General features: G+C 40.6%; 1 protein-coding gene and 1 long non-coding RNA gene across 2 annotated transcripts in view; both read right to left on the bottom strand.

Annotated features, from left to right (window-relative positions):
* Window positions 1-9939: 9939 nt before the first annotated feature.
* Window positions 9940-14727, bottom strand: B3GALT1 (beta-1,3-galactosyltransferase 1). Its single transcript, XM_062187560.1, has one exon. It carries the CDS (start codon window positions 14589-14591, stop codon window positions 13611-13613), a length of 981 nt encoding a protein of 326 aa, XP_062043544.1. The 5' UTR covers window positions 14592-14727; the 3' UTR covers window positions 9940-13610.
* Window positions 14728-14738: 11 nt separating this feature from the next.
* Window positions 14739-27937, bottom strand: part of LOC133756942 (uncharacterized) — a 389510-nt gene continuing 376311 nt past the window's right edge. The window contains exon 3 of the long non-coding RNA XR_009865551.1: window positions 14739-14820. This is a non-coding gene — a long non-coding RNA (uncharacterized LOC133756942). The remainder of the gene's footprint in view (window positions 14821-27937) is intronic.

The following is a 27937-nucleotide window of genomic DNA, read 5'->3' as shown; positions in this document are numbered from 1 at the left end:
AGGACTGTAGCTTCTTGAAAATTTTGAACGATTTCTTTGAGAAACAGAAGGAAACAAAGATGAAGAGACCTCATCTACGGGCTTGCTTCCCTAATGCTTATAATGATCAAGGCTGGTCCAGAAGAGCTCATCTCACGGTTAAACAGAAAGGGAAGTGATCCAGTAAATCCTTTCTTACTTCAACGAGTTGATAGTGGGAGGCAGTTGTGACTTCAGCATTATATCTGGTGTACCTCATATTTAGAAAGATCATGTGGCATCATCAAATGACAACCCTCATAACATTTGATTGCTCACACCTGCAAGCTTTCTTTGAATTATGAAGGGTAATAAAGAATTTCATCAGTGAGCAGCATTTGGCTTGGGTTCTAACATTTGGGTAAAATGGGAGTGAGGGATGTAGAGTTCATCCCAGACTGTGGAGCAGATATCTGGCATAGGGGAGATAACTTTAAGCTCTCAATGACCATCTATGTGGAGCTCAAAAAAGGCAAGTGAGAGCTGCCTTTGCCTTAGTACGGCAATTGCTGAGTGACCTGGAAATTTCACACCCTGTGTGCACGTTCATGACTGTAAGTGCAGACTGGACTTAGCTCCTGATTCAGGATAGGGCAGTGGGTTGGCTCTGCTCACCTGAAGCTTTTCAGCAAATTGTATTGCCCATTGTTTAATATATTTTACATAATTTCACAGAAGTGCATTTTATTCTGAAATTAGTAAACCTGTTTAGATTTCTGTATAATTATTTTGCTTGAAAAAACAAAAGTATTGCCCCATAATGTAAATTAAATTTGACTTGGTCTTGGTTAGGCTGGGCCTCAAACAAAATTTACTTTGTAATGAGGTGGGCTTAATGTTTGGGAGACCCAAATATTCAAGACTGAATATGTATTACCATGTTTCTTAGATTAACCGACAGTAATCTAATTCATTAAATTTATTTGTAAAATAACAAAAATTCTGAAAACCAAGCTACAAACAATTCTGGCTTGATGAAGCTGGGATGCCAAGTCTTGTTAGAGTAAAACATTGCCTACAAAGGCCTTCATGGACTAGGCATTATAAGAAGCATATTTTGATTTTGAATGTTATAACATAACAAAGAGGCTCGTGCTTTGAAAAGAATATTGCAATTCAGCTCCTAAATGTGTAGCACTTGGTGCTGACACTATGTGTGGTCCCCAGGCAGCCTTCCAGGAGCATTTGAGTGAATGGCTGAATCAATGACTGCCTTCACAGACTCCCACCAACATTCTGCTATCTACCTAAGGGTAGTGAAGCAAAATGACAGGTTCTCCAATTGAAATTGATTTTATAGTTTATCAGAGACCTAAAGTAAATCTCACTATTTTAAAGTCTAGTTTTAAAGTCAAAATAATGACTTTAAAATTATAATGCTTTATGTTGTGGCTACTGTAACTATAAAAAGTTAGAGATTTCACTTATTATTTAATCCATGCTCTTGAAAATCCAACCAGGTTTAATTGCTAGGATCCAACCTATTGCATGTCTGTGATATTTCAAGTAAAAATTTAGTGTTTCATGTATGAGCATTGGATGCAACTGTGTTTAATAATAAAGCAAGAGCAAGCAAAGCAAAACAAACAATCAAAACGATGAAACTGGGGTTGGGTATTTTGTACACTGGTTAAGATGCTGCTTTGGATGCCTGCATCTCTTATTGGAGTTCTTAGGTTTGAATTTTACTCTCCTTCTGGTTCTAGCTTCTTGCTAATGCTCACCCTGGGAAGTACATGGGTGTCTTCACCCATGTGGGAGACAGGGGCCAGCTCTAGCCCCAGATGTTGAAGGTATTTGAGGAGTGAATCAGCAAATAGGAGATCTCTCTGTCTCTCTTCCTTTGAAATAAATAAAAAAAATTAATTTAAAACTTGAAAGCCAAGATGATATATAAGAAAACAGGATTTGGGGGCTGGTGCTGTGGTGTAGCAGATAAAGCCACCACCTGTGATGCCGGCATTCTATAAGGGGGCCCCTTCAAGACTTGGATGCTCCATTTCGGATCCAGCTCCCTGCAAATGTGCCTGGGAAAGCAGCAAAAGATGACCCAAGTGCTTGGGACCTTGTACCTATATGGGAGACCCAGAAGAAGCTCTTGACACCTGACTTTGATCTGGCCTAGCCCCAGCTGTTATGGCCATTTGGTGAGCGAACCAGCAGGTGGAAGATCTCTCTCTCTCTTTCTCTGTATCTTCCTCTCTCTGTGTAACTCTGACTTTCAAATAAATAAATCAATTTTTAGAGAAAAATGAAGAAGAAAATATGATTTGACAAACATTATCTTAAACAAAAGTGTGGTTTGGTATTTGCCTCTGGACAAATTACCCCTAATCCCTTTCATTCACTACCTGAAAGAGAACTTGATGGTAAGTGCTGAAACCCGCAGCAGATATTTTGTACAATGCAAAAGCAAGGAACATTGGTCAGCATCATCTGAAAACAGGTGCGACTCTTCCCTCATCTGCCATCTGACCCTGAATTCCTGCTTCCTATTCTCTTTCTTCGCTATTCTTCCTGCTCCTTGCTTATTGTCTATTTACAATTCTCTTCATCTTTATTGCTGAATCATCTCCTTTATTTTATTAAGTCATTTTCTGCTCCCTCCATTTGCCTTTGAAATAAAAAATAGGCATGCAAAGCCATTGCAAAGTGCATTTCCTGTTTTTGTTTAGAAACACTTATGTGGGGCTATATTGGGTATAGGTTATTTTGAGAATCCAAAGCAGAGGCATAGCTCTCCCTCCCTCCGAAGATCCTTTATCCAAAACACCTTAAAGTGAAGCATACCTGGAATTCCTGGATGAGAGCTCTGCCTGGAAAATCAACTTTTCTATCTTCAGTGTTTTAGTATTGGTTAATTCTGCTGAGTGCTCTGAACCAGTTTCTCTGACTCTTGCCTCAATTTTAACCCTGTGGTCTTAGCTATTTACATAGTCTGTGGGCTGCATATCCATATGCCAAATCTGTTTCTATCTCTTTTTTTAAAGAATTATTTTATTTATTTGAAAGACAGAGTTACAGAGAGAGAGGTAGAATCAGAGAGAGGTCTTCCATTCTGCTGGTTCGCTCCCCAAATGATTGCAATGGCCAGAGCTGAGCTGATCCGAAGCCAGGAGCCAGGAACTTCTTCCTGGTCTCCCACACGGTTGCAGGGGCCCAAGCACTTGGGCCATCTTCTACTGCTTTCCCAGGCCATAGCAGAGAGCTGGATTGGAAGAGGAGTAGCCGGGACTCGAACCAGCGCCCATATAGGATGCTGGCAACGCAGGCTGGGGGTTTAATCCACTGAGCCACAGTGCTGGCCCCTCTTTCTCTTTTTTTAATGCGGACTTCCCAGACTTGTCTGTTACTTGAAGCACTGACTGCCCACTTACCCTTGGAAATTACTGAATCTAGCCTTTTCATTTTTTTAAAAAAAGATTTATGTGTTTATTTGAAGGGCAGAGAGAGAGAGAGAGAAAGAGAGAAAATCTTCCATCCACTGGTTCACTCCTCAAATGGCCCAAATGGCCAGGGCAGAGCCAGGCTGAAATCAGCAGACAGGAACGCCTTCCACGTCTCCCATGTGGGTGCAGAGGCCCAAGCACTTGGGCCATCTTCTGCTGCTTTTCCAGGCACATTAGCAGGGAGGTGGGTCACAAGCAGAGTAGCCAGGACTCAAACCAGTGTGCATATGGGATGCCAGCATCCCAGGCTTAACCTGTTATGCCACTTTGCCAGCCCCAAGTCTAACTTTAAAACCAAGGTTTCTCCTACTTTGTTTCCAGAATTGCAAATGGAATTGAGAGCAGTATGATATAATAGAGAAAAAAATCACTAGACTCCTATCAGAAGCCCTGGGGTTTGAATACTATTTTTCTAGTTATTAGCATTTTCTACATTGGCAATATCACTTAATTTCTCTGACTCTTTTATTCCTCAGTCCCAAAATAGCAGCAAAAATTCTCTTTGGGAGAAACCCCCAGTATTTTGTTTTGTCTTGGTTTAGTTTTTCATGCCAAAAACAAACAAACAAACAAAAACCCACAAATGCTCCTTTTCCCCCACGTTAATCATGGACCATTCCAAGAATTCTGATTATTAATCTGAATGATCATGGTCTGTGACATTGACTTCCCCATTCTTGCGTGTAACATGCACACTTTAAAGATTCTCTCTGTGCTGCTTTTCTTCCTGCTGTTTTATTGTCTGCATGTTTTGGAACCAGGAGGCTTTCAGCCTGGCCATACTGGTACCTGCTCTCTTCTCTATCTCTTTGTGCTGTATGAAGATACCTCAGAAATTCATGGAAAACAGAGTTGAAGGACAGGTTTATTTTTGTTCATTTTTTTTTGAAACCATGCAGAGAGAGCTCTTCAAAGAGTTCATAAAAAATGTACATGATGGGGGCTGATGCTGTGGCACAACAGGTAGAGCTACAATCAGCAGCGCTGGCATTCTATATGGGTGCCAGTTCAAGTCCAGGCTGATCCACTTCCGATCCAGTGCCCTTTTAATGGGTCTGGGAAAGCAGTGGAAGGTGGCATAAGTCCTAGGAGCTCTGCACCCATGTGTGAAACTCTGAAGAAACTCCACGGACCTGGCTTTGGTCTGACGCAGCCTCAGCTGTTTCGGACATTTGGGGAGTGAACCAACAGATGGAAGATTTCTCTCTCTGCCTCTGTCTCTGGCTCTCTGTAACTCTGCCTTTCAAAGAAATAAATCTTTAAAGAAAAAAATACATGATGAAAGAGCTATGCATGAATTTCAAAAAAATTGCTTGCACCAAAGTAAACTTATCTTTATCTTCATTCTCCAGTAACTTGAAAAATCTTATTTTTATGTATTTGAAAGGAAGAGAGAGTGGGAGAAAGAAGCAAACACGGAAATAGAGTGGAATCTTACCTTTACTTGTTCTGGTTTACTCCCCAAATGCCCGTAACAGTCAGGACTGAGCCAGGCCAAAGCCAGGAGCCAGAAATTCATTCCAGGTCTCCCACAAGGGTGATTGGAACCCAACTACTTGAACCAACACCTGCTACCTCCCAGGTGTGCAATAGCAAGAAAATGAAATCAGAAGCGGAGGTGGAGCTTGGTTCCAGGGACTCTGATATGTGGTGTGGCATCTTAACTGCTGTGCTGAATGCCTATTTTTCATGAACTTTTTGAAGTACCCTTGTATAGTATGCCCCTCTTCTGGCTTGGTAAGTGCTTGGTGGAAAGATGAAACCATTAAGCTCAGTGTTGACCTGTAGCTAGATCCTGAGCTCCAATCTGGTTTTCAGCACAGAAATCCTATGCTGGGCTACTGAGCACTGAATCAACAAAATACTAGTGTGGTGTTTTGCTTCCCACTGTTTTCTCAAATGTATCTGAGGACTTCAATCTTCTGGCTTAGGGTTTTTTTTTAAAGATTTTATTTATTATTTGAGAGGTAGAGTTACAGACAGTGAGAGGGAGATACAGAGAGAAAGTCTGCCTTTTGTTGGTTTACTCCCCAAATGGCTGCAACCACCAGAACTGCGCCGATCCTAAGCCAGGAGCCAGGAACTTCTTCCTGGTCTCCCATGCGGTTGCAGGGGCCCAAGCACTTGGGCCATCTTCTACTGTTTTCCCAGGCCATAGCAGAGAGCTGGATTGGAAGAGGAGCAGCCGGGACTCGAACCAGCGCCCATATAGGATGCTGGCAACGCAGGCTGGGGGTTTAATCCACTGAGCCACAGTGCTGGCCCCTCTTTCTCTTTTTTTAATGCGGACTTCCCAGACTTGTCTGTTACTCGAATGGGATGCCGGTGTTGCAGGCAGAGGATTAACCTACTGTGCCACAGCCCCAGCCCCCTCGCTTAGGTTTTAGAGAAAGCTTTTACATAATAGTTTAGAACAAGTTTCTAACCTAAAACTGCTTTAGAAACTTAAGCTCCACCTTAGTCCTTCATTCCTGCCAACAAGCTTTTGTGGCTGTTTATACAACATAAGCAGAAGCCTCTGATATTGACTCTGATGGATGCTTAACCAGTGCCAGGGCTCATGTCTAGAATCTAGCCTTGAACACTGCAGCATTGTTACTCAAAGGGCAGTCCATGTACCAGCCACATCAGCACAGCTTCTAAGATCAAGATCTTGGGTTGTAAGTACAAGTGCACATCTTTACAGGGCATTACTCTGCACACGGCGGTCCCTCATCCTTCCTGCTGTGGTATCCTATTTTGCTCCCACAGCTGTGCTGCCTATGGCTTGGACACCCAGTAGGATGGAGGAGCAAATTGCTACAAATGGCATGCCTCTGATTCTTCTCTCCGCCAAGTTTGAAGAGAAGCTTGTGGTTGTGACTGTATTTTCCAAAAGGAAATGTGAACCAGCACAGATTGAAGATGCCAAAACTGAGTGAGCACAGGTGGAGACAGAAGTGGAGCTCACCTGAGTGGAGTTTGAGTGAGGCATGGAGATCAAGCTGTAGTGCAGAGAGGGCTTGCTTTTTAATGAGCTGGCTGGTGTTGGACGCCTCTCCAGTGGCCCCTTTGCTTCCAAGAGAGGAAAGTGTGTAATTGAACTTATGGATTGTTCTCTCTAGTCTACAGAAATGTGTCTGTGTTGAGTTTTCAAGGAGAGAAATACCATGAAAGTGCCTGGTGAGGTGGTCTAAACTCTGAGCAAAGGAGTTATTGATTTTTTCACTTGCAACTTCTTATTAATATTCATTTGACTTTGGTATTATTGAACCAATGTGGTTTATTTTAAAATCCTTGAATCTTTCATCTGATTTTTTTATTGTTGAACTATTGTCTTCTTTCTTTTTCCACTTTCTTCTTTTTCAATTGTTCCTTCTTGGGGGACTAAGTTTTCATAATGGATTATCTGAAGAACATTTTTCTGGACACTAAACATTACATATGTTGGCTGCTAAGTAACATGCAAATCTTTTTTTTTTTGAAAGGTAACATACTATCTTTGTGAAGAACATAGCCAGAGTTTACCCTGTAAATTACAAAGTGTTCTGTGGCCTCAGTTTCATAACCTGTCTATTGGAGATGACAGCATGTACCTTAGGGGATTGTTGCCAGGCATACACAGCAATAACAACAATGATTACAAAATTGAGCACTGAAAATTAAAGGCTTTGCCATGGGATAAATTCTCTAGTGCTTTCTTTCCCTTCACCTCGTGCTTGGTGGGGTTCTCCTGGCCTCTGCTGAAAAATGGTTTTCATCACGCCCCCTGCCCCCGCCCTCCCTGCCCATGTAACACTGCCCAGTCTGCCATGCCAGGCAGCCCCGCTGAGTAAATGCTCTGGAATAAACCTCAGAGACAGAATAAATCATCTCCTATGCCATGCTCCCTCCAGGTGAGGACTGAGGTCATTGCAAGAAGCATAACAAATAGTTGACATAATGTACCAAGCTAATAGATTCTATAAGGAAAACTAAATGGAAAATTTTTCTTGAGTGCTCAGCACCTCTGGCTGTAGAGACAGTGGAGCTAGTGTTATTATAGATGTGGTTGAATCAATAATACTTTTTCATTCATTTCTTTTTCGTTTCACAAAAATGCCCATTTTAACCAGCAGAGAGGTAAGGAGATATTATCGAGGGCAATTTTTCATGCTCACATGGATTATATTCTGGGACAGATCGCTCTTCTAAATAGCCTCATTTTGCTTTTTTTCCCTTCTTAGAAATATAGTCAATTCTCTTCCCACAGTGTGAATTCATCTGTTAATCTATGACAATCAATTAAGTAATGAGAAAATAGAATGCTTGTAATTATGATAATCAAGCTATATGAAACCCACCCTCTTAGGTCTAATACCGACACATCTTTAAGCAATATATTAATTAAGCTGTGGCTAATCGTTACAATTAGAATCAAGCTTTTATAATTTTTAAAAATCACTTAGAGAAAAAGGCAATTTTTTAAATGTATGCAGCTGTCAGTTTTTAATGCAATTACTTATCATGACTTCATGTTATTTTCATGCCTGCATGGAGAGACAATTCCAGTATGCTTTATTTTTGTGATTCCTTATTCACAACTGAACAGTTTTTGTGTTAAGAGTCTTTTTCAGGGGGCCAGCGCCGTGGCTCACTTGGTTAATCCTCCTCCTGAGGCGCGCCAGCATCCCATATGGACACCAGGTTTTAGTCCTGGTTGCTCCTCTTCCAGTCCAGCTCTCTGCTGTGGCCCAGGAAGGCAGTGGAGGATGGCCAAAGTGCTTGGGCGCCTGCAGCCGCATAGCAGACTGGGAGGAAGCATCTGTCTCCTGGCTTCCGGTCGGCGCAGTGCGCTGGCCGTATCGACCATTTGGAGGGTGAACCAACGGAAGGAAGGCCTTTCTCTCTGTCTCTCTCTCTCTCACTGTCTAACTATCTGTCAAATATAAATAAAAATAAAAGAGTCTTTTTCAGCTGTTTCCCTATTTCTGTAGGTCAGAGGTTGGCAAAGTTTCCCCATAAAAGGACATGCTTAAATATTTAAGCTTTGCAAGTGAAGCAGGAAAATTGAAGATACATGTAAGTACTTAACGTAACAAGACAGAAAACAAGTTTCCACTGTTTTTGTGTTGATTGAATTCTAAGTAAAATAATAATTGAGTGAATTTTTTTGCATTGTATGTGAGGACCTCAAAAAGTTCATGGAAAACAGAATTAAAAGATAAGTTTCTTGTGGAACAAACACATTTTTGAAATTATCAGGTTTTCTTTTTCAAAATCATTTTCCATGAATTTTTGAAGTGACTTTACACAACTCCAGATGAAAGGAATGGAACTCTTACTATCTGGACCACATTGTGCTTAGCTGGGCTTCCATGTTAGTCTCGGCTATGCAAATGTGTGTGTGGGCAGCAGGCTGTTGTAAGTCAGAGTGCAGGCTGGCCATCCTTGTTTCAGATCAGTGTTCTCTACAGCAGGGTGCACCAGAATCGACTGCTGGCCTTGCTGAACTAGACTGCTGGGCACACCCTCCAGTTTCTGTGGGGCCCGAGAATTTGCTTTTCCAACAGGTTCTCAGGTGAGTCTAATGCTCCAGGTTTGACCACAGTCTGTGAACAACATTGCTCTCCAGGTTAGTCCACTGAGAAAGCCACATGGGATACAAATCTTTATTTTTTGTGTTTTATTTACTCACATATTTTGGTTCACCTGATAGACTTTGCCTTTTGAATGCCAGGGTACAGGAGGAGTAAATAAAAGTTACATTTCCATTCAAAAGTGAAGCGTGAGGAGGTGGGTATTCAGCCCTACTGGTTAAGATGTTGGTTAAGATACCACTTCTCAGTCCGAGAACCTGGGTTCAATGCCTGGCTCTGGCTCCTGACTACCTTCTTGCTAAAGCAGACCCTGGGAGGCAACAGATGATGGCTCATGTAATTGGCTTCCTACTACCTAAGTGGGATACCCGGATACCTGGATGGTTTCCTGCTCTCATCTTCAAGCTGGCCCATCCCAAGCCAATGCTGGCATTTGAGGAAGGGAACCAGTGAAGGAGCTGTATAAGAAGCTAATGTTCCTATTATTATGAATCCAGATGTAGCTAAGTAAGTCTTCATTTAGTTTCTGAGAGAGAGAGAGAAAGAGAGAGAGAGGTGAATCTTCTATCCACTGGTTCTCCCCAAATGCCCACAAACACCAGGGCTGATCCAGGCTGAAACCAGGAACCCAGAACACCATCTGAAACCTGTAGAAGTTAACAAACAGGCATAGTTAAAACACTTCCCTGAGGCTCAGGAGGGGCGATATATCTTTTCCTAAATCCAGGAGTAGCCTGTAGTCTCCTTTTGTGACAAAACAGTCTTCCAGATGACTTACATTGCTTTGGACTGTTCAGGATGAACTTGAAACGTCTGAGCTATTAAATACATCGAGATTGTGGAAATGTATCAGTTAATTTTAAGAACTGCATCTCACTAAAGAGATTCATTCAAAAAAGAAGCAAAGTGGAAAATACATTCTCCTTCTGTTTATTTTTTCCCAATGGTTTAAAAAATCAGCTTTATGGAACCATAATCTTCCTCATGACAGATGGGCCTGTACATTAGCATCGTGCTTTCATTCAACAGTTTACATTTCAAGAGAAAGGTGTGGAAACTGAATGTAAAGACATCATCAGCATCTATCTGTCATTTTTAGTCTTATAACATTGATACAAAAAATAGTATTCTGATTAGCAGCTTGATTGGCAACCCATGTAACCCTAAACAGTACTACAAACCAGGAGAGTGCACACTTACAGACAATTACTTTTGGCGAAACCGTATATACAGTTTTCACAAATAAATACATAAATACAATCATTCATATATACCAATACAGCTAAGTGTCAATTATCATCGACAGGTGTTTCTAGTAAATCACTTCTCTCATTCACAAAGGTACTTTGTTGTTTAAAAAAACAATCTTCACTGTTACAGAAGAAATGACATCATTAGCTCCCCCACTGAACCCACAGATTAGGAAAGGTACAAAATGAATCCCAGACGCTTTAGGTAAATATTTCATTGTCTTTTGATAGAAGAGATTTGATTGAAAATTCCTCCTTGGTTTCTCTGTAAAGAGTTTATTTTCTCCATATTGTATCACACAGATGGGTTTTGTTCTGAATTTAATCCAAATCAAGGATGGTCTTCACGTTTTTATTCTGGTTACTTAAACATATGCTATTAGATATTTAAACTGATATTTGCTTCAATAGAACACATAAAGCCACACAAACTAGCCACCAAAGATAAATTTTTCCCCTAAAAATAAAGAAACTTTGAGAGGATAGACACCAATGGTTGACTCCTATTGTCATCCAGTGCAGACTGGACAAATGGGTGACAGTCAGACTTTCTGTAAAAACTTAATGACTCTGGGTGGAACACTGTCTGCAACATTTTAGGTCAGGGAAAATATAAAAATGGCTTCACAAATGATCAAAACAATAATGTGGCCAGTGTCATGTCATAAATTAAAAGCAGAAAGCTAAAGCTTTTCTTTTGGATCACTGAAACTTTTTTTGTACATTCAAGAAATGAAGGGCAAACATGCTTAAGGCTATTGAAACACTGAACAAATGGCCTCGTCTCACCAAGCCCCATGCAGAAGAAAATGTTACATAGCAAGCAGATTCCAGCTATACGTACAGTTGGAGAGAAGAAAAAGAAATTGCCTTTAAAATATATACATGTGGTCTTTGATGAGTATTTACATGTTTGTCACATGGGCACTACCTAGCATTAAAAAAGTTAGGAAATATTTCTTAAGACATATTAAATTCTCTGATTTTTGCTCCTTTTAAAGATCAGGGCTCTATTCATAATGTATACACACACATATAAAACAATTTGTTGATGTGCAGATATGATGTTTATAATGTACAATTCCTTGACGCCAGAGGTGGCTGACTGAGCGTGGAGTAGATGCAAGGCTGCATGAGACAGGGGTGTGATTCAGCTGCATGATTGGAAGGTGAACCAATATGAAGTCTTGAGACTGTCTCATTGATTGGAAATCACAGCACTTGGGCCACAGGGTGAGATGGGAGCCCACCTTGTGCCAATCCATTACTCCCCAGGCTACCCAGTGCTGTCCTCGAATCAGAACCAGCAGTCCTGCTGATCATAAGATGAAGCTGTATGAAGGTATGGGAGATCCTGTCTCATATTGGAGTTTTCATGGTTGAGGATGAGAGATCCAGTGTTTTCAAGAAACAAGCCATGGCCTCCAGTTGTTCATTTCATCTGTTTTTTAAAAACTTCTATGGGGGCTACCAGAGGTGAGATTAAAACTATAATAAATACAAAGGTGTACTCTGTCAGCTGTGATGTTTTCTTTGAGTGAGAACAAACAGGAGTTTTCTAATGAATGGCTGATGTGTCATGTATGGGCTTGGTGGGTGCCTATTCTTTTTTTATTTTCTGATAAAGGTGGGCCAGCTCTAATTGTCCTCAGAGTTCTCAAGGAGAATTCAGATCAAACGCTTCCTGAGATCGAAGTTGTGATGCATTTTGAGCAGCATGTGCTTCATTTGCTGTAATCTACCTGCAGCCCAGGCTCCTCCCCCAGAAAAGGCATCTGCACCTCGGGTTATCAAGGCAACACACAGAAGTAATAACTGATTCACTGAAACCAGAAGAAATGGCAGAGAAACTGAAGTTTCTCCAAACCCCAAACTCATCGCCAAGGGAAAGTTAAAGACTTGGGGGAATCAGGTGCACTGATAGTTCATAGTCACTCTTTATTTTGGCAGATTTTATATTAAGACGATGCTACTACTACTGATGACCATCATTATAATTGTCATTATTTTAGCATTTAGCATAATGCATGATACATTGCATTACATAGCACCTTTTAAACTAAGGATCTCAAAATACTTAGGAAATGCAATTTGCTCTCACAGCACCTGTGAGGTAGGTTTTCTGTTTCTTGCATTTTTTTTCAGCCACTGTAAAAATTAGCTTATTGATGCACAGCAAGGTTAGGATTCCTGCTCACATGGTCCATTATGTATGGTGGCATCAATAGGACCTGAACCCAGGCTTCCCCATCCTTCCTTGCCGTGAAATCTCAATCACAGAATGTCCAGAAGAACACCGCGTAACAGCGTTATTGTTACAGATACTTGAATGTTTTAGATTTGATAGTATTACACATATCAACAGCTAATATCCACTAGAGATTTTCTCACATGATTCACAAATGTGTAGGAGGGGTTATACTATTGCTAACCTTTTGTTCATTATAACACGTATTTAAATTTGTATTTTTTCAATGTGTTTGATTGTTCCTCTGACGTCCTAACTTATTTTCTACACATGGAGACATGTATCTGCCTGATCCAGAAACTGTGAAATGCACTGAGCGATATCATATGGAAGGAAGCAGGTGAGATTCCATTTGGCAAAGTCTCCTTGGAGGCACCATGTAATGTTTGTTTTGAAAGAACAAAATACAATTTCTTTTGTTTACTTTGTTAAGTAGCATTTTATATACATTCCACTTGCTGATCAGGTTTAATCCTTGGATGAGCAAGCAGAGTTGTCTTCCAAACATACATAATATTTGATTCTTAAGTTTAAATTCCCATATATTTAACTAGAGCCTCTCTGCCAGTATGAAGTTCATTTCCTTGTGGAACCACAGATATTCTACATATTACATGGCAATATATGTAAAAATTCAATGTAACAATAACACACAATACTAACAATCACAACCAGTGTGTCTTCCTGACTGTGCATCGTTTCTGAACTGTTTTGAAAAAAGTTATTTACTCATTTATTTTTGCAGAGATGATATGAAAACATACTGTTTCAGCTTCGCAGAACCAGATTTTGATCTCAGATGCACAGTACATAAATGCCAGCAGTTGTGTGGAAGTCACTTTTTGAGATAAATGGCAACATCTTAGGACCTGAGAGTGAAATCTGGACCTGTAACTCATTTATTGTTTCTGTCCTAGAGCCTAACATTTGTAAATTGATGATCCAAGAAAGGAACTAGAAGCAGGAAGCAAAAACTTTACAAAACCCCTTCATCAGTTCATTTCCCCTGGTGGCACCTATAAAATACCAACACCTTAGGCCCCATTTCTTAGAAAAGAAAAGAAATGTATTTACATGGGTAAAAATTCTAACATCTGAGATGTTTCTTGCTTGACATGTCATTCCAGATCCTGTGCATTTCTTCTGGAGATATCTGATGCACAGTAATAACACGGCGATACCTACACAAACTGTAGGCCATTTTCCAGTGATTGAAGCCACTGTTCTGAAAAGGATGTATGCCCAGCTTCCGGAGACACAGTCCCACATACACATCTTCCAGGTGAAGCAGCCTTGTGTGGAGTGAGGTTTTGTAAATGAGTTCAGCCACATCGGCTGAAAAGATGTAGCCAGTCCCCGAGCAGAAGGGTGGGTAGTTACTGTCAGGGTACAAATCTCTGGGCATGTACCACTTACTGCGGACATCCCGGATTGGCCCCCCATTGATGACGTAGCCAGTGAAATACCTTCTTCGGGGCTTGGTGGAAGGTTTCAGTAGTTTATAAATGAGGTTGTCCATGTTTACAAAAATATCGCTGTCTGTTTTCATGACATACTTGGCTTTTGAACAAAATGTGGCCACCCATCTCATGCCCATTAGTGTTTTGAGTGTGAGGTTGTGGTAGGAGTCAATGAAGTCCTCCACGATGATGTCGTGGAAGATTTGGCTCTCTTGCTCCACCATCTGATTCAGAACAGGATCAGCGTTCTTGCCCAGGAGGAAGAGAGTGGCTATCTTGATCCCCTTAAAGTTGTTCTCATCCCCCCACGTCTCTCGGATCGCCTGGCGGGCATCAAATTCCTTGTGGGTAGTGCTGATGAGGATGACAAGGAAAGGAATGTTTTTCTCACATTTGTTGGGCTCATTTATAAGAAATTCAAAAGAATGTGGGTTGATGGGTCGAGTTCTTATGTTGCCAAAGGTGAAGTTTTTCCTGGCAACAGTTAGGTGGCTGAAGGGCTTAGAGCCAGTGTAGGAAGAAGTGGGACGAGTTATACTCAAGTACCAGAGAGCGCTGGCCCAGCACACAACTGTCAAAATGTATAAGCAGGAGACCTTTGAAGCCATTGTCTGGAGAGCACGTCTATTCCAAATATGGAAGAATACGCCTTCCTGGCACTAGATTCTTTTCATCTTGCAAAGGCAGCATATTACTAATGAATGTTAAAGTTCGATAGTGAAGCATGCGTTTGGAATTGTTCATGGGTCCTCGTGGCAGTCTGGCATCTCAGCATTCATTCGACTTTCTTCCCAACCTGATGCAGGGCTCCAGGCTGCATGAATCTTCCTCTTAACTCTGCAAAATCAATAAAGCACAGTTGTCGTTCAGATGTAGTCATCCATGCTGCATGTTCAAATAAATGTAACTAACATAAGAATTAGCCCAAAATGACTAAAATAAATGTGTTAATTCATTTCCATCAAGTTCCAAAAACTTCTGGGCACAATCATTCCTGCTTTTCCTTTTCTTTTTCATAGAAATTGTTTGTGTATATTCATACTCAATTAAAAATACAGATGTTATAATCTCTATATGGATATGGAGTAAACTGAATATTAGCAAATTATTTTAAAATCTTTATTTTTACTGATACATAAAAATTTTTTGCATATTTTTGGGTTATCATGTGATGTTTTGAGAACATGTGCATGTTGGGTAATGTTCAATGAAGGTAAGCATACTTATTTTCTCATTTACTGGCTCTACTAAGCAAAGAGTTCAACAAATAAAAAGTAAAAAGACTGTAGTACAGCCAGAAAATAGACAAAGGCTATAAACAGCAACCAAATAAGAAGGCGTTCCAATTTACTCAAATATAATGAATTTTGAAATAGCCACAGAATTATGAAAACTATAGTAGCATATAATTCCTATTGATTTGTTTGACAAAGACTTAAAGTTTGACAAAATGCTGCATATATATTTTTATTGCTGATCCTTTATTTTATATTTACAAATATATTTACATTCAATATTTCATAGCTGAATAATATCCCCTTGTATGTACACATATAAATATATATATATATATGCACACAATGGAATATTATCCATCTGTAAAAAAATAATGAAATTCTATTAATTGCAGAAAATGGTTGGAACTGGATGACATCATGTTGAGTGAATCAAGCCAGACTCAAAAAGACAAATCCTGAATGCTCTCCCTTATATGTAAGAGCTAAAATTAAAATAAATAAATAAATGAAAAGGACAAAAAATGTCTGGGTGTGTCAGTTTTGCTTTAAATGCAGGTTTTTTTTTTTTAAATAAACAATGCATTATTGTTATGGAGAGTCACCTTTACTGCATAACGGAACATCTGAACTTGTTTCTCTTCTGGAACTGTAACTTAATATCTGTTAATCAATCCATCCCCACTCTCGCTCCCCTGGAACATAATGAGTTTCCCACTTTTACCAGAGGCCTTATTCGTAGTTAAAGAGTTTCTGTCACCGTGGTTGTCTTTCAAGCAAGCAAGTCTCACACATGGCCTCATATCCTTTCCATTTTCAAAAGTCTGAGTCTTTGTTTGTTTGATTTGGTAGAAAAAATCTGGTCTGAACATCTCTGCTTTCTCTAACTCATTATTTGCAAATATGTCAGTCGCCCCTGGAAAATCTCTGCAAATATGGTCTCTCTTTTGACACAGACTTAGAAGTAATTCCCAACCTTTCCTCACTCCTCTTCACTTTGGCTCTTCCAACTCTCAGTTCTTAATTCTGCGTTTTCTATGAGGCTTCATGTGAAGAACACCCTCACCCCTCATGTAAGTAAACCATTACCCAAACGCCTTTTTAGACAGCTGGCAGGGTTCACTTTGGAATGATCTGGATGGTGTTGCTTTTTGTGGTTTTCAACAACGTACCCGTATGAAGTTACACTGTCTCCTTTTAATTACTTGAATTGGCTTCCCTCGCCTGTAAACAGCATGGATCTAATGACAGGGACAACTGAGTTTGGGGGCCAGGGGCACAAGTTCCATAAAGAAATGACAGAAAACTTTAATGAGTCTTCAAATTAATAACTTGTCCTTTGAAAACTCTAATACTTTCTGGAAGTTCAATGCTTTATAGACCAGTTTATCTAAGTTAAAAATATACACTAGGTTACAAAGGCCATTCATGTAAAAAAAAATTGTTTCTTCCTTGCTGGTTAGAGCAGAATGTAGTGGTCCTGGAAGGCAGAGATAGTTGATAATAGGTATCCATTTTAACAAAGCCCACTTCAAATAAAACCATGTGCTTAAATGTACAGACTCTGTTGAAAGAGGTTAACTGGGATTACAGTTTGAAAATCATGTCTCTTAGCACTATAATGAAACGAAAAGACATGATGGGCAATGGCGGAGATAGTACATCTACCCTTGTCTAAGCCAAGAGCTAACCATGAATGTACGATCCACATGAGACCAGCAATAACTCATTCATTCTACATGAATGTCAGAATGGCGTCAAGCAGTGTGACTCAGGCACAGTCAGCCCTTCACACAGCCCATAATCAGCCTCTAATAAGGACTCTCTAAATATAGGCTCCAGTGCCCTTGGCCTCCTAAAGGACACGTCTACCCTAGAGCATACCTGGTAAAAGGAAGGAAGGTGCTAAAACTTTGAAACTAAACAGTAAGGAAGAAGAAGTAAGACAAACCAGTAGCAGAGAGTTTAGAAAATGTCTTCTCAAATTGGGATATATAAACATTGGCTTGATTTCAATACCAAAGGGCTGCCAGTGAGTCTCAGCACGGACTTAGAAACCAAACATTCTGTACCATTGCCTTGGCCTGTAGATCTGATTCTTCCAGGCCATCCTATTGCTCTTGTCCCCTCCTCAAGAAACTCCCAAAGAGCCTCACCCACAAGCAACTCTGCCTGGGATTTTTTAAGAGCTGGTAATCAGGCTATAAATACAGGATTTGCTCTCGAATGGAAGATCTTTCTCTCTCTCTCTCTGCCTCTCCTCTCTCTGTGTAACTCTTTCAAATAAATAAACAAACTTTTAAAGTGTTATTATAAGACTGTTGAGTACATTGCAGGGCGGGAGCGGATCGCACCAGCTGATCGAGTGCGGGAGAATCAGGAACAGAGGTGCAGTCTGTCCACAGTACAACTCCAGAGGATGCCATTCACATGGGCTGTAATGTGAATGCCAGTCCTCCAACCCATCTCAGGCTCAGACAGTGAGAGAGCCATGAGGAAGATGGCAAGGAACATTAGAAAAGGTGAACTACACTGAGGCTTCAAGGACAGATAAGAATTATCTGTATTAAGAGTGGGCATTCTAGGCAAAGGGATCGGCATATGCAAAGGCATAAAATGTCAGAGAACGCTGTGTGTACCTGGACTGTAGATAGTTGAGTATAGGGAGAGGCCAAAGTGATGAGGAAGAAGGTGGGATAGTGCAGGGGAGCTGCAGAGGTAGGCAGGGGTCAGATGGTGAGTGTTGCTTGGGAACTATTTTCAGAAGTGGAGCTGGTCACTCATCCAAGCAACCCACAGTGTATGCAGGAAGATTTTACCTCCTCAAATCCTGCTCACTATTTCAGTAGCAATTCATTCTTCCACATTAAGGATTTCTTTCTCTCTTGGTTCTATGCCCTGGAAGAGTGAGACTTTGTTTGATCTGATACCTTTATCTGATACCTTTCTGTGTGATTTTCTAGGGGAAGGAACTGCATAAATATAGGTATCCTAGAGTTTAGGAAGTGCTAAAAATGGGGAGAAATTTAAGAGAAATAGGTGAGAGCATGATAAAAATTTATAAACACCCCTTTTCACAGGAAAATGAACAGTCTTCCCTGCATGGCTAATGGACATAATATTTCTCACCATTATTGTAACTTTCATTTTAAAATGTGTAGAGCAGACCAGGCACTGGGCTATGAGCTGTGTTCTATGGCATTCTATTCTAATCTACACAGCTTCATTTCTTACACTCTTATACAAGAAACAATTTCCTTCATTTTGCAAATGAGAGAATGGATACTTAGAGATATTAAGTAGCTTGCTCAGGTCCACATGTCTGTAAGTAGCTAGGGAAATCATCACTCCCAAGCTTCCTAAGGCTTGTTGGGACAATAGGCATCATTTTGGATGGAAGAACTCAGGGTGAAAGGAGCTCTAAGCTGCTAGTCTCCCAGTGAGACCATGCAGTTGCTTTCTTAGATGTGTGGCCAGTGCTTTTTTTTTTTTTTTTTTTTTTGTTCATTCTGATTTGCTACACAGTACTCTAAACTAATTCTGTAGGGATTCTTCAAAACAAATTAAATTTATTTTTGCTTATTTGAAGGGAAAAGAGACATAGAGAGACAGACAGACAGACAGACATAGAGAGATCTTCCATCCACCAGTTCACTACCCAAATGCCTGCAACAGTCAGGGCTGATAAAGGCTAAAGCCAGGAGCCAGGAATTCAATCTAGGTCTTCCATGTGTGTGGCAGGGACCCAAGTACTTGAGCCACCATTTCTCTCAGGGTGTGCATTAGGAGGAAGCTGTAATCATAAGAGCTGGGACTCAAACCAGGCACTGTGATATAGGATGCAAACATCCTAAACAGTGTCTAACAATTGTGCCCAATGCCTGCCTTTCTGCAGGAATTCTTGATCATCAAAAATTGGTAATTTACAGGGGCCCACATTGTGGCCCAGTGGGTTAAGCTGCCACCTACAATGCCAGAATCTTACATCATGGAGAACCAGTTGGCATCCTGATCATTCCACTTCCAGTCCATCTCCCCAGTGTACCTGGGAAGGCAACAAAAGATGGCCCAAGTACTCATGTGCCTGCCATGCAGGTGGGAGACCTGAATGGAGTTTGAGGACTCCTGGCTTTGGCCTAGCATAGCACTAGCCATTGCTGCAATCTTGGGAGTGAACCAGTGGGAAGAAGATCTCTCTGTTTCTCCCTCTTTGTGTCATTCTACCTTACAAATAAACAAAATAAAATTTTAAAAAATGATGACTTACAAATAATTTTTAAAATGACTTAAAAATATTAAAAAAAATGATGACTTACAGCTTGAAAATGCTGGAGTCAGGGTGTGGAAGCTGCAACTACTGAAGTGTTTTGGAAACACGTTGCAGGTCACTTCTCTGAAGTCACACACATCTGCACATGCAGGCACAAGCACACTGTGAGCTACTATTTATATTGACTTTTTTTCTTCCTTCTTACTTTAGCATGAGAACAAAAGTGGGTATATTATATATCTTAGTCAACACTAAATACAAGTAAGCATTTCCTAAGTTCTCTGCTAAAAAAAAATTGGAAATGTGAAAATGAAGCAGCATAGAATCTAAAGAGTGGCCAGGAATAATATAGACTTCAAGCATGGTCTGTTAAAAATTGGCTTTTTTTGTTTTGCAACAAAATAGAGTTATCAGATGGTGAAACAAATACAAAAAATATGCCTCTGGGCCATACACAGCAATGCAACTAAAGACATGGAAAAGTAGCATGGCGCATTGAACTCTAAAGATTAATGTCCTATATGTTGGATGAAGTAGTTGTTAATGGGCCAGAACCTCCATGGTTTACTTGTTGAGTAATCCTCCAATTACATTATAGGTATGAATAACCATGGCAAGTCATTTGAGTTTCTGGGGAAAGAAAGGTGTTTTTATGATATAAGGAGCAGGTTCTAATGGGGATGAAGGGATTATGTCAGTCCACCAGTCACTGGTTTTGATAAATTCTTTTAAATATATACAATTGCTGTCAGTGTTTTGGTTTATTCATCCAATTAGTGAGTACACTGTAGGCACTACACAGCTTTTCCTGCTAGAGAAATCTGGTTTCTTTCTGAAAAGCTCAAAGCAAAAATTTCATTGAAAAGAAAAAAAAAGAGTCAGCTAAAAAGTTCTGGTAAGGCACTGAGTGTCACAAAACAGAGTCTTCTAGAGGTTTCCTCCAGTTTTTCAAGATTTAAAAAAAAATCTGTTTAACAGGCAAGTTAATATATCAGTAAAAGAGAAACTTGGACATATAACATTTGTCATTCCTTTTAGCAGCTTTACCATAGCCACAGACACTGAAGACACAGTAAGTTGTCATCCATTCAACACAAATCCCTCCAAATTGGAACATTGTACTAGAACACTTGAAAGATTTTCCCTTCAAGGGTCTTGCCATATTGTAGAGTACCTCATTCACAGAACTCTCCAGTAAATAGCCACCTTCACCTTTCAAGAAGTTAATGGGGCAGAATTTTCAATTTAGGAAACCTATGTTTCTCATAGAAATGGCAAGATAGATTGTCTGCTATTTTGAATAATTTACTTTAAAAAGCCAAAAAAAAAAAATCTTCCTGAAATTCTTTTCTTTAACTGAAGGTGGGTGTGATCTGTTTGGTTAACTGTGCCTAGTTTGGGGTTCCAGCTTCAGGTCCATCTCCATCATGGCACCATCAGTGTGATGGCTCATTTATGTGTCAACTTGATTGGACTAAGAGATGCCCAGATGGTTGATAAAACATTTTTATTGCTAGGTGTGTCTCTGAGAGTGTTTCTGGAAGAGACTAGACTTTGATATGGCAGACTGAGTCAAAAGGATTGTCTGCTCCAAGGTAAGCTAATCGATTGAGCTCATCCTCAAATCACTTGAGGATCTGAATAGAGCAAAACAGCAATGGAGACCAATTTACTCTCCCTACTTGAGCCAGAAGATTCATTTTCTCCTGCTCCAGGAAATCAATGCTCCTGGTTCTTGGGCCTTCACACCCAGACTTGGACTCACAAGTCTCATGCCTTTGGATATGGAATAGAGCTATTCCATCTGCATTCCTAGGTCTCTAGCACAGAGCAGGTCACAGGACTTCCAAGCCTCTCTAGTCTTATGAGACAATTCTTCATAAGAACTGTTTCTATATATCCACATATACCCTATTGGTTCTGTTTCACCATGAACCCTGATTAATATAGGTAGATGAAAGTTAACACTGTCGGCTGGCGCCATGGCTTAACAGGCTAATCCTCCGCCTTGCGGCGCCGGCACACCGGGTTCTAGTCCCAGTCGGGGTGCCAGATTCTATCCCGGTTGCCCCTCTTCCAGTCCAGCTCTCTGCTATGGCCCGGGAAGGCAGTGGAGGATGGCCCAAGTGCTTGGGCCCTGCACCCCATGGGAGACCAGGAGATGCACCTGGCTCCTGGCTCTGGATCAGCGAGATGCGCCGCCCGCAGCGGCCATTGGAGGGTGAACCAACTGCAAAAAGGAAGACCTTTCTCTCTGTCTCTCTCTCTCTCACTATCCACTCTGCCTGTCAAAAATAAAATAAAAATTAAAAAAAAAAGTTAACACTGTCTTCCTATGCCTTGGTTGTTTTGTGTGCTAAGTTGGCTTGGCAGTCAATCCAGCTTCCCTTCATCCATGGGCAAGGTTGTGGGAGCCTCATCAAATTAGCTGCTTCTGCTTTCTGGTAGCTCAAGAAATATCTCCAGATTCTGATTTCCCTAGCATTTTCAAATCTACTTCATTTGTTCATCAAAGATGTACTGAATGTCTACCAGGTGCTGGGCATGGAGCTGGTTAAACATATTCCATTACTCTCTAGAAGAAGGAGGCAGGAAATAAACACAGGATACACAAATGCAAAAATAGTCTTAGGTGATGATCAGTGCTGTGAACTCAGTACAGTAAAAGAGACACTGAACAGCATGGGGGTTGTTGATGACATAGCTTGAGCTGTGAACAGAATGCCTTGCCCTGTCTGGTTCAGTCTTAGAGTCTTTTACTAAGTTTCTGTCTCCTTTGCTTGGCTCTTTTTGATTAAGGCTTCATTAGCAGCATCATTTTAGTTTTGATCTCTGCCCATCCCTAGTCTTTATATCACCTTGGCTTTGTGTTTTTCAGCTATGGCCACTCCCTCCTGCGGTTGCATCCAGCTTCTTGAACCATAGGTTATCTCCCACATTAAGTACCCTAGTGCTATTTTTAACAAAATACTGCACACTGAGTCGCTTAAACAATAGACATTTGTTGTCTCAGAGTTCTGAGAGCTAGAAATCTAGAAAGGTTTGGCAGCAGGGAGAGTGTGTTCCAAGCCTCTGCCCCCACCTCTGGTGGCTGCTGCCATCTTTGGTATTTTGGGCTGGTTGATGTAACACCCCCATCTTTGCCTTCATTGTCACATAGTGTTCTCCGTATGTGTGTCTCTCTGCTGAATTTTGCCTTTTAATTAAGAATATCAATCATGTTAGATGAGGGTCCACCTAAATGTCTTCATTTGACCTTAATTAACCTAGGAAACACTGTATTTGCAAATAAAGTCACTTTCTGAGGTATGGGGTTAGGACTCCAGCATATCATTTTTGCATGACACAATGCAACTCATATCATCTACTTTCCCAATGAAATACTTCGCTTCATAAGACTTCTCTCCTTCACGCTTGAATTTTCTGATTTGTGATGGCGTAGGAGCAGCTGAATTCTTGGTTTTTGGTAAACCAACTTTTAAAAGGCAAAAAAAAACCTTGTAATTAACATTCAAAAAGAGAATGAAACAAGTGTGAAAAGGGATAAGAAATGACTTTATTTTTAAATTAGAAAGAGAGAAAACCCAGTTCAGTTTCTTTTTTAAAGACCATGTGACGCATGTGTCATAGTTTTCAGCAGAACTTTGCTCCTGCCACTTTCTCTGAGTCCTTTAAAAATTCAAAATAATTGAGAAAGATACGCCAGGACTGTGGCACATTTCTCAAAAGATTAGGAACAACAAAGATTTCAACAATTCCCGAGCTACCAGCTTAATTTCTGAAGAATAAGGTCAGTTCTCCCGCCTCACCTCAAGTGAACAGCATTTCTGTTATTCTGAGCGCTCACAGACTACATGGATTAACCTGGGAATCTGCACAGTAACTTTAACAACGTGATGAAAAAAGAGAAAGCATTTGAAAAACAATAAACTCATTATTAATCAGTGAAAAAGAGAGGCAAGAGAGGAAAACAGAGAGAAAGGAAGAAGGCAACAAAGGAGAGAAAAAAGGAAGGAGGGTGGGAGGAAAGGAAGGAAGAAGGGGCTGGCGAACTCCACTGGCTTGTGATATGCTAGTGCCACGGCGAGGAGTTGGCTGTATAGCACATCATGCTATCAAGTTGGGAAGAAGATCCCTTCTGAGAAATATGTGGACCTCAAATGAGTTTCCTCAGAGCTGGCGGATGAGTGGAAGCCTCCTTCTGGGGGGATATACAAGAACTCAGACTGCAACAGAACTAATTGATAAACAAGCCCCGTGGGCCAGAGACTTGAGTCGGCTGTGTTAATTCGGCATATGGTTATCTCGATGCCCAACTCCCTCCCTTTTTCTCACTCTTGTAATTATGCTGTAAATAAGCACAAGAGTGAAAGAAATAAAGCACTGTTAATGCTAGATAATGGTCCTTGAAGGAAGAATTTTATAAACCATTATGCTATCCAGCTTGCTGACTTATTGTCTCTCTCAACTGCAGAGGCAGGTGCTGTCTCCTAGCCCTCCTAACCATTCTTCTAGTAAGCCTCCCTGGCTATGCAAGGAGCCATTCCCAGGGAAATTCGAATTCCTGAATGCTCATTAAAGTGTTCTGACTCCTCTGCCTAAAATAGACAAAGGGCTAATTTGTTCCTTTTAAAAATGTAATTATGAATCCTTTCAAAGAGACCCCAGCATTGAACTTCCCCTATATTTCATTTGCAGTGAGGAAGAGTAAAGCAAGACTCGGCAGTCAAAATAGTTTCCCTCCCAAATCAGGAAGAAATGATTTGAACCTTTCTCCTTTTTAATTCACCATACCTTGACATGTATTGAAAAGGTCTGTAAAAATCCCTGTGTTCAGAAGAATGGGCCCGACCTGAGAGAGGAGTGGTTGGGAGGAGGTGTCTTTGTGTGGGCTTAGGGTTCTTGCTATTCTGAAAGCCACACTCTATTTCACGGAGGAGAAAGTGCACTTCAAATTAGAAGGAAAGATTACAGCTTTCTTCAAATCAATGTGTTGCCCTACTTCCAGAATTCAGAGAATTTTTTTTTCCACATTGCTACAATCCTCTCAGGGAAAAATGAAAATGAGGCTATCTCATTATTTTATATAAATGCTTGGCTTCCTTTGTGGTGATGGATATTGTGTCTTGACTGCCTCCTATAAGAACACATTTTTAAAGACAGGCAGAGCAATCACTTATTTAATCACAGGAGCCTGGAAGCTTGGCAATGTGATTGGGCCTCGGGTGGAAGCTTCTCTGCTGGGGAAGCAAATGCCAGTGCTTTTTTTTATTAGAAATGTGGAAGAGGCTGAGAGGAAAGACATCCTACTAATATAAACAGCAGCTGGGAGAATTTACAAATGATGAGCTATGAGATGCCAAAAACAGTATTCATTTGGCTGATTATTGGGGGGAGGGGCTGATATAAATGGCTATCTTTAGAAAACTGAAAGATGTTAATGAATTTAATATCTACAATTTATAAAGTTTAGTGAGATATTTATTAGACAGCTCATCACTGAGAAGCAATATCATTTTGAGTTTATGTCACATTTCAAACCATGGTATCAGCACTATGCAGTAACTGATAATATATAGAAAAGAATTTATGATTTTAATTTTTTTGTTTTCTAACACAAATATATACAGTATCAATTTACTGGAATCCAAAATAGTAAAAAATAATTCAGTATAACTGCTGTCAGTGGAAATAATTTTCTAAGCAATCTTCTGGCACTGGAAAACCTGTTTTCAACTTTTAGATTTTTGGTCATTAGTTATAAAGCCTGTGAATTTCTGTCTTTGTTTCCTCATCTATAAGATGAGAATAACATCTGACCATACTTCACTCCTTTGCATTGAGCTTCATTTCACAGAAAAGGGTCTTGCATTTTTGTAAAAAAACAGAGGTATACAAGTTCATTAAGATGGCTATTAGTAGTAGAAAGGTGACATAAAATTATAATTTTTCAATATAACTTCAGAATATTTTTTAACAAGACCAGATTTAAATAGCCTTCTAAATAGCATTTACATGGCTGTAATTAACATTCCATGTCGGCTATAATAGCCTGAAATGGGTCTACCTTGGTTCTGTTACAGAGTTTTAAGACAATGCTAATACAAAATGTAACTTCACAGTTGTTTTCTTTGAAGGCTTGTCATAGCTGTAATAGAACGTATGCAAAACATACTATTACAAAGTGTGTCATCACATATCACTTAACAGATTTAGGAATTGTTCCAGAGATGTGCCCAGAGGGAAACCTGGTGACAATGGCAGAACATTTTGCTTAGTGGAGTAGCTTTTTAATTGCTTCATTTTGTTTCAGAAATCTGTGATTAGGTGGATAATTTTATTAATTAGCATATGCTGGCCAATCACACCAAAGTGCGGTCCTCTGTTTCATTCTCATCCTCGGTCACCTGTTTCAGCTCTTCCCCTGCCTCGCCTCTGCCAATCCCCTGCCTCGCACTGCACCAAATACCCACTGACCTTCGTCCTCACCATCTTCTGTTATGACTGAGATTTCTGTTCTCTACACTCCCCTCTTTTTATAACTCGTCTTTATTTTATTTATTTGAAAGGCAGAGTGATCCACAGACACAGAGACAGACAGAGGCACATCTTCTACCTGTTGGGTCACTCCCCAGATGCCAGCAGCAGCCAGAGTTGGGCCAGGGCAATGCCAGGAACCTGAATCTCCATCCCACGTGGGTGAAGGGGTGTGCATTAGAAGGAAGCTGGATGGGAAGTAGAGGTGGGACTTGATCCCAAGCACGCCGATATGGGAGGTGGGTCCCAAGTGGCACCTGCTTCACCAAATACCCTCCCTTATAACTTTTTTCTCCTGATGATTCTTATTTCCTCTATAGTTAAGAGAGCCAGCTTGCCAGATTCCATCCTACCACTATCAACTTTGCATAGCTCTTGAGTCTGACTAGGCCACCCTGAGCTCCTCTCACTCGGATTCCATGAGCAAAGATTGAAATCGTAATCTCTCTCCAGGCCTTTGCACTTCTCATTTTCCATCACTTCTCTATTCTCTCTTCCCCAGTGCATCAATTGCTACTATTGTCCATCATCTTCATTCTTACTCCTGGCTCATAACTATTCCAGGGTAAGGTCTTACAATCAAACAGGCTTAGAGACAATCTGGTATGAACAAAGCAAAGGATGGACAGTCAACAAGAAGATTCCAGTGGTAGCTCTCCCATGAAATGTCTTTGGAAAAAGCTCCCCTGAAAAGTATCTCTTGGTTCCCATATTGCATTAATTCTCGACATGCTTTCTCAACATGATGGGCTCTTCTGTACTTGGTATTTCCGTCTCTTCATTTCTACCACTTCTTCTTTCACCTCTAGAAGTGCTTGTCTTCCTTTGCTTAGAAAAATGACAACAATAAAAACAATAAAACCTTCTGCTGACCCTGGCATCACTGTCAGTTACTGTCATACTTTCCTCCTTGACTTCATAGGCAGGGCCTCTAAACAAGTGCTCTCTAAACGTTTCCCATGTTCTCACCTACACAACCCTTGCAGTCTGTGAGCATGGTGCATGACACCATCCTGAGTAAAGCACAAGACTGTCCCAGTCCAAGCCTCCATGGTCTCAGCTGCTTTTGATACCTCCTCCCTCTCTTCTTTCAACCGCTGCCTTGGATCCTAGAAACTGCCACTCACCTCTCCTCTTGTCCTTCCTGGTGTCCTGGGTGTTTTCTTCTTTTTACTTTTTTTTTGGGCCTGCTCTTTGCACCCTCTGAATCAGCACTCGGCTCTCCCACAAGTCCCCTCAGACTGGGGAGCTCACTCTCTTGAGAACATGGCTTTTGTCAGCAACTTTCCAATCGTGTTCACCAGAACGGTGGCTCAGAGGCCTGTGCACTTCCTCCCCCTTCCCGTTTTCAGCACTCTTCTCTACTAAGGTATGTAATTAGGTTTGTACCAAAAGGGGGAGAAGCTTGTCTTCCTTTTCTGTTGATATACTTTTGGGGGTAGAAAATACACTTCAGGAATGAGTGTTTAGAGCCCCATTTCTTGGACTGTGAAGTTAGCACCTGTCTGTTAGACAAACTTCACAGGTATACAGGACAGGTTTTGCTAATGACAACAGACGGTTAAAAAAAACTTTCTGTGCTTTTTGTTCACCTGCACAGTTGTGACTTCTACTTTTCTTTATATCTGAGAAGTCAGGCTGTTTTTGGAACTGTTAAAACTGTTGCAAAAATGCCCAATAAGAGCATGTTTTTTACTTGGCCCATTATAGATATCTTTCTGTGGAATTCTGAAGGCTATTTTTTGTTAAAGACTGCATTTTAACAGTCATTTCTACAGTGAGTCCTGGACAGATGGCACAGGTGATTTAAAAAAAAATCAAGATATTTGCTTTCCTTTTAATACATAATTAGAAATTCCAGGAGTGGTGCTGTGGTGTAGAAGGCTAAGCCTCTGCCTGCTTGCAGTGCTGG

Source organism: Lepus europaeus, chromosome 1 (assembly GCF_033115175.1).
Source record: "Lepus europaeus isolate LE1 chromosome 1, mLepTim1.pri, whole genome shotgun sequence".
Taxonomy (NCBI): domain Eukaryota; kingdom Metazoa; phylum Chordata; class Mammalia; order Lagomorpha; family Leporidae; genus Lepus; species Lepus europaeus.
This window is presented reverse-complemented; position numbering and strand designations above follow the sequence as displayed.